The sequence below is a fragment of the Pelodiscus sinensis genome, chromosome 7 (genome assembly GCF_052426305.1).
Source record: "Pelodiscus sinensis isolate ZL-2025 chromosome 7, ASM5242630v1, whole genome shotgun sequence".
Lineage (NCBI taxonomy): Eukaryota > Metazoa > Chordata > Testudines > Trionychidae > Pelodiscus > Pelodiscus sinensis.
Window position 1 is genome coordinate 72,853,642 of NC_143058.1, and position 10,331 is coordinate 72,863,972.

The 10,331-nt window shown below is 45.9% G+C and overlaps 1 protein-coding gene and 1 long non-coding RNA gene across 9 annotated transcripts in view; both read left to right on the forward strand.

Moving 5' to 3' along the window:
- The window catches only part of CCDC150 (coiled-coil domain containing 150), a 47,719-nt gene extending 41,944 nt beyond the window's left edge, over positions 1-5,775 (forward strand). For 7 of the 8 annotated variants that reach the window (XM_075934233.2, XM_014570882.4, XM_014570885.4 and 4 more), the window contains 5 exons: positions 273-341; positions 427-588; positions 895-981; positions 2,074-2,193; positions 5,427-5,775. In XM_075934233.2, the coding sequence (XP_075790348.2) occupies positions 273-341; positions 427-588; positions 895-981; positions 2,074-2,193; positions 5,427-5,543 (555 nt within the window). In that variant the 3' untranslated portion in view covers positions 5,544-5,775. Of the gene's footprint in view, positions 1-272; positions 342-426; positions 589-894; positions 982-2,073; positions 2,194-5,290 lie in introns of all 8 variants that reach the window. The other variant, XM_075934236.2, reaches the window with a different exon arrangement.
- Positions 5,776-7,418: 1,643 nt separating this feature from the next.
- On the forward strand, positions 7,419-8,963 carry LOC149524093 (uncharacterized). The gene is made up of 2 exons (XR_016350108.1): positions 7,419-7,759; positions 8,196-8,963. It is a non-coding gene; the product is annotated as an uncharacterized LOC149524093 (long non-coding RNA).
- The last annotated feature ends 1,368 nt before the right edge of the window (positions 8,964-10,331 follow it).

Below are 10,331 nucleotides of genomic sequence, written 5' to 3' on the forward strand. Positions count from 1 at the left end.
TGCCAATCAGTTGGGCAGTATTTGAATCTGTCCTGGGTGGCCACTCAAGCGCTGAGCTTCCAGGGTACATTGATGCCGGGCGCTTGGGCCTCTCTCTCCCTGCCTTAATGAAGATTCTCTGTGGTGGGCTCAGTGTCACTGTTGCCTGCTTGATCCCAGCAGAGTGTATGTTACTCGGTCACATAGTGAGGATGCGGTTTGGAGCAGCTCAAGCTCTGTCACATGATGCTATTTCACTGGAGCCTCCTGATTTAATTTAAAATTATTTTCAGGAGATTGAATCTGAGCTGAAGCAAATGGAGCTGATCAAGGAGCAGTATCAGAAGAAAAACTATGAGCAGGTAGGGCCCACTATACAACTTCCCCTCTCTGTAAAAGTAGAATCTGCATGAAGTCACTGAGATCTCATTTTTATGCCATCTCTAGGCACTAAGCATCCAGAAATTCATGACCGAGTTAACAAGTCTTCAGAGTGATATGCAGACCTTGGCCAAAAATCAGCATGAAGTGGCGACACAGAACAGGCAGCTGGAGACGCAGCTGGAAATGGAGCAGAAAGTGCGGCAGCAACTAGAGAACCAGTGTCAGGTAAAATCCAGCCTTGGACATACAGCATGATCTGTGCTGAATGATCCAGTCCAGGGGAGAGGAATATGTATTGCCTCTGAACATGTTGCCCGGCCACATCTGTAGGGTCCTATTGCTGATGGAGGGTGCTCGTGATTTCCTATTCCAAGGGGCCTTATATAGCTGCTTATTAGAACATTGTAATATTTCACCTATTGGGCTGGGAGTTATTCTACTGAAGTTTCCAGTCTATATTCCTGCTCATTTTGTTATACAGAAGTGGTTTGTGTTGTTGCCTGCATGGGGTTGTTACTTTTCTCTCTCCAGAAGCTAGAAGATACAGTCAAACACTTGAAGAAATGCAAAGAGGAAACTGAGCAGAAACTGAAAGAAGCCAGTGTAGAATCAGAACAGGTGAGTACAATGGTGGGAAAGAAGATATCTATCATCTGGTACAAAGCTAGAATTATCCTTCCTTTAGGATGACAAGATCTGTGACTGTACTTTACTTTCCACCTCATCAAAGGCCTGCTCTTAACACTTAGGGGCCCTCAGTGCATGACCCAAAAAACAGTTTATTTCTCCTCATGGCAATTGACTGATGTTTTTCCAGTCTCTTCTATTAGAGCTCTTAATAGCCTGGTACACAAATGATCATAGTTGAGTTGGGCCAGTAAGAAGAAGTTCTTTTTATTAGTTTCCACCTGGTTCAATGGCTTATGTCAACCTGCACTGTCATCACCATTAAGCAGTATGTGAGCTGTTGTGTTGTACCATTTTGAATGACATTAAACAGCTTCTCTTACAAGGTGATTCATATTTCACCTATGCACCTCTTTGCTTATTGAAAGCTGACAGTATTGCACAGTAATAGTCCAAAGCACAGTACCTTTCAGGAGTGTTACTACAGTGATTTGGTTCCAAATTGTAGAGTACTGTAGTTATTTTACAAGGGAGGTGTGCAATATAGGTAAGGGAGTAAGTAGCAAAGGACCTTTCAATTCAAACTCTACTCTTGGTAGCAGCAAGAGTATTATAGGATTATACTTAATAAGAGTTCTTGAAATAAATTGCTAACATAGTTGGAATGGTAATTTTACAATATTTTTTCTTTAAATGAGGCTGGTACCCGCACATTACCAAGCAAAGACCATGCTCTCCCATGTTTCTTCAGTGGGTTGCTGTAGTTAGCCTCCATTTTATACTCTTCCTCTACCACGTTCTTGATGCTTTTCCCTCCAGTTAGAATTGTCTTCTCTTGGGCTAGTGCTAATGAGAGGCTTAGTGAGTTAAGGGGGGACAGCACTGCAGGGTGGACCTTTCCACATCCTCTATGATGTTGCAGGAAGGAGGCGAGGATGCTCAAGTAATTTGCTCTACACTTACATAGACATGGGAGATTTAAAAGAAGCCTGTATTTGGAATCCTGCCTGTCCACTGTGGAGCCCAGAAGTTTGAAATGCTCACAGTTCTCTTTCTGACTCTAATCACTACTCTCTCCCTCAGATCACTGCTAACCTGGAGGAAGCTCACCGCTGGTTCAAATCTAAGTTTGACAGCCTGCAGCTAGAGCTAATGAAAAACAAACAGCAGAATATTCCCAGTGAAGGGAACTATGGCAAAGAGGTAATTAATGAGAGGATGAAGAACAGGGAACAAACAGCCTGTAGTAGAGTTTCCTGTGTATGTGAGGAACAAAGATATTAGTACAGCCAGGCAGTGATGTTGCAGGGCAGACTATGCTGGTACTTGCTGAAGTCAAGGTAATAGCAAGGCACTGTAACAGATGTTTCCTGTGCAGAGATAAGTGGCAGTACTAGAAGAAAGCCAAACTTGTTCTGTTTGGATGCATAGAACATGGGTAGGAGACAATCTCTGAAGCACTGTAAGAAAACTCTGCCCCATTGTGAGATTTGGAAGTCATGTGTACTACAAAACAAAACTTCCCCTCCTCAAAGGAGAAGGCCTCAGACCAAACTTTCCCCATCTTTTCTATCTCGCTTCTTTAAAAAGTTAAAGGAGACCATCAGAACTTTGGTTTCTGAAGCCCTGTTTATTTTCTTCAGTTCCCATCATCCCACATCTTTCTCAGCCCAACTAGCATCATTTTGGGTCAGAAAAATACTAATTAGCCTTTGTTCTCTCACTGCCTGGTGCTGTTTCACATGATGTGCATATGACAAATGACATTTAATTAACCTACTAGGGCCAGGTGGGCACAGAAGATGAACAAGGGAGCCCCTTTCTCTCCACTTCCTTATCCTGCTCCTTTTCAACTATATTTCAAGTCTGAGTGAACTCCCTACCTCCAAAAAACACCTGTATTGAAAACTAGTAGCTGTTGCATGCCTTCCTCTCTTGCTCTTCTGCATGACTGCTGCCATTCCCCTCCTGACACACAATTCTGTACAGCCAGTTCTCCTTACTTTGCTTTGTATGGAGATGTCATAACCTTTGTTAAAGCTGTGCAAATTCCAGATAGCTATTGTCAAAGACAGGACTCACACATTTGTCAAACTGCTCTGTTTATTAGCAAAGCCGCTCTGCTAAATGCACCCAGAAAATGCGAGTGCCATACATAACGGGGCTGCCGACAAAAGGCTTTGATGTCGGCAGGGGGAACGTCCAGACTAGCGCGTGAGCCGACAAACAGCTGATCAGCTGTTTGTCGGCTCAGCGCAGCAGCCATGTAAATGTAAATGAAGCCGCAATCATTTAAATCGCGGCTTCATTTGCCTTTGTCCGTCTTTGCCGACAGAGGCATGTAGTCTAGACACAGCCTTAGAGTTTGGTGGCAATGCTCTGCCACTGCTTGCAATTTGTCCATAGTCTTGGCCTCCCGTACAACACTTATTTGCTTTAACATACTGCTAATAGCAGATAGGAGGCCAATAACAAACGCATGCGCCAGGGCGCCCTGTCCATTTTCACCTGGTCGCTGTATACCAGAATGTTGCAGGAAAAAAAAAACCATCAGTCAGTCTGTGTGATAGTTGCCCGGGTTTTCTCTCTGTTGCTGTTTACGGCAATGTATGGCCGTCCAATTGGTTTTTGGAGTCCATACTTGGGGAATGGCCTCATTCAGGCACTTACCTTGATTCTTACATTTGTTCCAGTAGGCAGCGTCAGGACCAGTGTCTGGCAAATTAGAATGATGCTCAGTGGTGAGCCAATTTGCTATCAGGAGCCATTTTTTTTTGCTTGCTTGCTAGGGGTTATAAGTAGCTTACACAGTTGCAGGAGGTCTGCTTCAGAGGATTCTGCGAATTTGGTAGGGTTTTCCTGGGGCTTTGGAAAACCTTTTACAATTGAGTGGAACTCCGTGTGGGTCCAGGGTTTATAGCTCCAAGTGGGACCGGTCTGAGTCTTCTCGGAGGATGGGGTAAAGGGAAGCACTTGGTCTGGTGGTGGGAGAGGAGGTTTCCAATAAAGCTTTTTACTTACAATTAGAATTTTTTAGGGAGGCAAGCTTCGATTCAGTCCATCTAAGATTTGCCTCGTCCCACCACTGCATGAAGCAATCTACCTCTCCTCTAGCCAATTTAGTTTTGGGAAGGCCAAGTTTGTCTTTTAAGACGTCCACTTGGTCTTTGTTCCAAGATCCTAACAGTAGCCACTGAGTTTTGGGATCCCCCAGAGTCAATCTAGATCATTTTTCCAGAAATGTACAGGGGTCCAGACCCTTTCTAAAATATATAAACTGAGCCGGGGTCCCTTTAGGGAACTGCCCCCGCTTAGACGTCTGGTTACCCATACAGGAGGACTTCACACACCAATCACACAAGGAGGAGATTTGGGTTCGTCAGAGCGGTGCCCAGTGCAACACACAAAAGAAGCCCACAGGCTACTGCCTCAATCGCCCTTGCGTTCACTCCAAGGATTTTATCCAAGGTGCGGTGCGGCTGCGATTGTGCAGATTCCAGTCACACAGACCGCGGGGACAGGAGCCCCTTGGTCAGCCAGTCCCCGGACAGGGATGGCTCCCAGACTCACTCACACCACAGGGAAGACGGATAGACACAGAGACAAGACAGTCCTCAGTCCGGACAAAACATAGAAATAATTACCTGACCAGAGTCCTGATGTTAGATCCCGGGATCCCTACCAGAACAGAGCGGGACCCAACAGGTTCGATGGCGTAGACTTTGCTGTGGTTGTGCACCTTTCCATTCTGGCAGAGGACCGCTCGGGCCAAATGCCCAGGTGCCGGCTGCCACGGTCATCCTGCAAGACAGTCAGAGATCACACAGCCTCAGCGAAGACGGTTGCCATCTCGGTGGAACCTCCAAATTGTCAAAGTCAGACAGGACTCACAGATTTGTCAGAGCGCTCTGTTTATTAGCAAAGCCACTCTGCTAAATGCACCCAGAAAATGTGAGTGCCATACAAGGTTCAAACCCCTTGATTTATACAGTCAAAAGAAAGCCAAAATTAACAGGATTAAAAAGAGGGGCAAAACTTCACATAATTAGTGTGAGGCTAGTCAAGTATCTTCATTTCCACATCAAGCACACAGCAATCTGCTGTCCATATCTCCTTGGTTATCTCAATTGCTTGCTCCCTAACACCTAATGTTTCTTTTCCTATTAACTCTGGCTAGCACTCTGATCTGCATACCTACAAACAACAAACATTAACATACTTTTCTTCTTCCTGTTCAGAGACAAACAGTATTCCTTCAACTTATTCAATTATTACAGCATAATTCATCTTTCTCTTACAGTATAATTCTTTCTACTTTCACATTATCTATCTGATTTGGCTCTAAAGATGGTATCTTGAGCTGCTGCAATCTCTGTATTTTCTGCTGGTGAGAGAAACAGGGATCAGCTTTCATCCAGTACCCTGTCCTCTAACAGATGGAAAAGGAAAAGACTGTGAAACTCCCTACCCAAGCCTCTGTGAATCGCTGGGAGACAAAACAGCAGCTCAAATTCATCTCCAGGAAGTACCAGGCTGAGCTAGACAGGAAGTGATGTCATGTAACCCAGGAGATTCTAAGTGCCATACCACCCTGCACCTGTGAGCGCCACAGTTCAGATCAGATCTTCACATGCTGGAAGAACTAAGATTGAAGCATCTTGATCTATAAGTATCTGCATATTTCAGAAGATTTCTGAGTGGGTATAAGCTGAGATCCTATATGTACTGGATCTACTCTGTATCAAAGAGGAAGACCCTCCAAATAAAATTAACATTTTCTGGGTGGCTGATGGGAGACCAGTGCAGACAGGTTTTGTGTACTCCAGTTCACCTTAGCTAACAAGTCTCACCTGTCTGACATTTGTTAGAATGTATCATTTTGTAATGCAGATTTCCATTTCCCCCTCCTAGCATGGTCTCTGAATCTGACTAGTTTCTTTAAATGTTTCATCATGGAACCAAGATTAGCAAAAACATAGTTTATAGCAAAGAAATTATTCCTCTCTAAAGCTTCTTGTACAAGTCCCATTTATGTGCTAGATTTTTGTCTCCAGTCACATCTTTCATTTGTGTTTTAGCAGCTCATAGGTGGGTAGCTGGTTAGAATGACCCTGTAAAGTGAGCAGGATTCATTATTATTGAGAGCTAGGATTGCAGTGCTGCGGTTCTGCTTATCCAGGTTGGTGTGCTGGATTTGTAGACTAGCAATGGTAAACTTACTGAAACAGGACAATTGTCTACTGTTGGATGCTGATGGTTGTCTGACCAGTACATTGAGGAACCCTTTTTAGCTCATGGGAACAGCTACCGTTAGTAGCAATAAAAGGAGTCACAGACCTGTGAATCATAGGAGGACAATGCTCTGTGGAAGTTGCAGGAGCCCTGGCTTTGCTTAAGGCTCTGTTGCTGGAAACAGCTTCGTATGGGTGTGACAGGCTGCCAGCTAGAACACCTTGCACTATTGGTAGTCTGCGATTTAATAGATTTAATTCTGCTGCACCTTGGAACAAGTAGCCTAAAGGGCCAGGAGGTGGTCAAAACAGGTGCTATACACCAGGACTGTGTCTACACTGGGCCACTTATTCCGGAAAATCAGCCGCTTTTCCGGAATAAGCTGCGAGCTGTCTACACTGGCCCTTGAATTTCTGGAAAAGCAACGATGCTCTACTGTACAAAATCAGCTGCTATTCCGGAAAAACTATTCTGCTCCTGCTCGGGCATAAGTCCTTATTCCGGAACACTGTTCCGGAAAAGGGCCAGTGTAGACAGCCCAGTAGTCTTTGCCGGAAAAAAGCCCCGATCACGAAATGTAGACGCTCCTTTTCCGGAAAAACTGAAAAGGGAATAGTATTTTAAGCATTTCCGGAAATTCATGCCAGTGTAGACACAGCCCAGTACTTGCAGTGTTAAGACTTTAACTATTCATCTTATTATATGGAAGCAAACAATTTTCATGCACTGTTCAATTAATGCACACTTAAGAGTAACTCAGATTCCCTTAAGACCCTTATACTGTAACCCAGCTACATCAGATGTGCTGTTATACACCTAGGCTGTGTCTACATTGGCACCCTTTTCCGGAAAAGGGATGCTAATGGGACACTTCGGAATTGCAAATGCCGCAGAGGATTTAAATATCCACCGCAGCATTTGCATGAACATGGCTGCCGCTTTATTCTGGCTCGGGGCTTTGCCGGAGAAAAGCGTCAGTCCAGATGGGATCTTTCGGAAATTAAAGCCTTTTCCAGAAGATCCCTTATTCCTGATTTTAAGAGGAATAAAGGATCTTTCAGAAAAGGCTTTATTTTCCGCAAGATCCCGTCTAGACTGGCGCTTTTCTCCGGCAAAGCCCCGAGCCGGAAAAAAGCGGCAGCCATGTTCATGCAAATGCTGCGGTGGATATTTAAATCCCCCGCGGAATTTGCAATTCCAAAGTGTCTCATTAGCATCCCTTTTCCGAAAAGGGTGCCAATGTAGACACAGCCCTAGTTTTTTAAATTTAATAATTGAAGAGCTGTTTGCTAGGCTTCCTCCAGTTCTCTGATCCATTTGTTTCTGTGGGGCTAGTTTGAAACTCTGTGAGTCAGAGGCTATGCCTTCCTCTGTGATGTGTACAGGGCCAAGCATATTGCTGGAGCTTAGCAAATAATCATCTCATCCATTTTAATTTATACTGTCCTTAGGATTGTATGACAGCTGCCAGGGCCTGCTCCTGCCACTAGTGCTGTTACTCAGCATTTTGCCATTGATGTCAGTGAAAATCCCTTAGGCTGTGTCCAGACTCCATGCCTCCGTCGACGGAGGCATGTAGATTAGCCAGATCGGAAGAGGGAAATGAAGCCGAGATTAAAATAATCGCGGCTTCATTTAAATTTAAATGGCTGCCCCGATCTGCCGATCAGCTGTTTGTCGGCAGATCGGGAGAGTCTGGACGCGATGCCCCGACAAAGAAGCCTTTCTTCATCGACACAGGTAAACCTGGTTTCACGAGGCTTACCTGTGTCGATGAAGAAAGGCTTCTTTGTCGGGGCATCGCGTCCAGACTCTCCCGATCTGCCGACAAACAGCTGATCGGCAGATCGGGGCAGCCATTTAAATTTAAATGAAGCCGCGATTATTTTAATCGCGGCTTCATTTCCCTCTTCCGATCTGGCTAATCTACATGCCTCCGTCGACGGAGGCATGGAGTCTGGACACAGCCCAAGTGATAAAGAACTTGATTTGGAAACCTAATAAAGCTGATAGGTATCTTTAATTAACTTCAGTGGCCTTATCCTATTATGTTGCTGAAATTCCTAAGTTTTCAATACCTTGTTCCTCTTCCCAACCTAACAGTGGTAAGCTGAGTTTCTGCATCTCACCTCACTTAATGACAGGTTAAAATGAGCCTATGTATGGGATTTTGTTCCACAGCCCTGTTCGTCTCTCTCATAGTCCTCTCAGGTCAGCATAAGTAGTGAGTGTTTCTCTGCTAACTGTAGCCCAAAGACTAGTTTGGAAGCCCAAACTAAGTTAGAGTGGCACTGACTGCTTTACCTCCCACTGCACCAGTCTGATCTAGTGAACTGTATGGATAACTCTTAATACCAGAAAACACACTTCCCTTTAGCTGGAAAGAGATGCTATGAGGTACCGTCCAGCAGCCAGGGAGACTGCTACATCCAGTTTCCTTTAGTAGGAGGTGTTGCTTACCAGTGAGCCATTCTTTTACTGATTAGTGGGCAGGGGCAAGTCCTTTCCGCAGGCCAGATTATCACAGATATAAGCCAGTAGAGTCGTGTGTGTGTGTGTGTGTGTGTGTGTGTGTGTGTGTGTGTGTGTGTGTGTGTGTGTGTGTGTGTGTGTGTGTGTGTGTGTGTGTGTGTGTGTGTGTGTGTGTGTGTGTGTGTGTGTGAGAGATTGCTTTGTAGAGATATCTAATATGCTGATTTTGTATTTAAATAGTTATTAAATCTGCTTTAATTTTTACAGTATTTGCAACTTGTCATTCTGCTCCGTAGTGTATGCAGCCTATTATTTCTTTTAAACAAGAACACAATAAGCACTTGACTTGAAGGCTGTGTCTACATTGGCACCCTTTCCGGAAAAGGGATGCTAATGAGACAATTCAGAATTGCAAATTTTACGGGGGATTTAAATATCCCCCGCGGCATTTGCATGAACATGGCTGCCTCTTTTTTCCGGCTCGGGGTTTTGCCAGAGAAAAGCGCCAGTCTAGACGGGATCTTGCGGAAAATAAGCCCTACTTGAAAGTAGGAATAAGGGATCTTCCGGAAAAGGGCTTATTTTCCGCAAGATCCCGTCTAGACTGGCGCTTTTCTCCAGCAAAACCCCGAGCCGGAAAAAAGCGGCAGCCATGTTCATGCAAATGCCGCGGGGGATGTTTAAATCCCCCGTGGAATTTGCAATTCCGAAGTGTCTCATTAGCATCCCTTTTCCGGAAAGGGTGCCAGTGTAGACACAGCCGAGGTGTTTAGGACTGAGTGCGGTGAGACACTTGGCACAGTCTATAGCAGGAGTTGGCAACCTATGGCTTGGAAGTCAAATATGGCTCACTAGGGCTCTTCTGGAGCCCCAGCTTAGCCCCACTCCACAGCTCCCCCCATTGTAGGGAGCCAGTACTGCTGCTACAGCCTTTGGCCCCAGCAAGACTGGAATGCCAGTGCTGGCTTCCTGCAGGGGGGAAAAAAGCCCTGATCCTTCCCATTGGATCTGGCATGCAGGGAACAAGTGGAGCAAAACGTGTCTGGGTGCACTGCTCTTTTCCCTCCCTCAGCATGCAGGAAACAGAGAAAAATGGCTCCATGTGCACTGCCCTTTTCTGTCCCCTAGGAAACACTTCTCGCGGGCTTCTAGGGAATGGGAACGGGGAGGCCGTGTTACATGGTACCTCCCATGCAGCACGAACACAAGTAAGTGCCCTATGCCCAGACCCCAGCATCCTCACTCGCTGCCCCCCCCCCACCCCGCCAGCCAAACACCTCTGCCCCCAGTTCCCTGGCCAGAATCCCCCTTAGCCAGGCCGCCTGATCCCAACCCACTCCTGCTCCCTACCCAAGTAGTCTGCCCCGACCAGACCTCGCCCCCTTACCCCTCTCCTCCTGCCCAGATCCTGCACTCCCATCCCTATCCCATTGACTGGCAGCCCTGTCCCACACACTTAACCCCTCATTCTTGGCCCCACCCCAGAGCCTATTGGGGCCCAGAAAATCTACTAACCCTGGAACCCCAGAAAAGAAAATCTAGCTTGAGGCCTTGAACTTAAGTCTTTCCTGCCCCTCCCCCCACTATGGAGCACCAGGAGTGTGAAGTGTTTCAGTAGGGAGCTACATCAGTGAGAG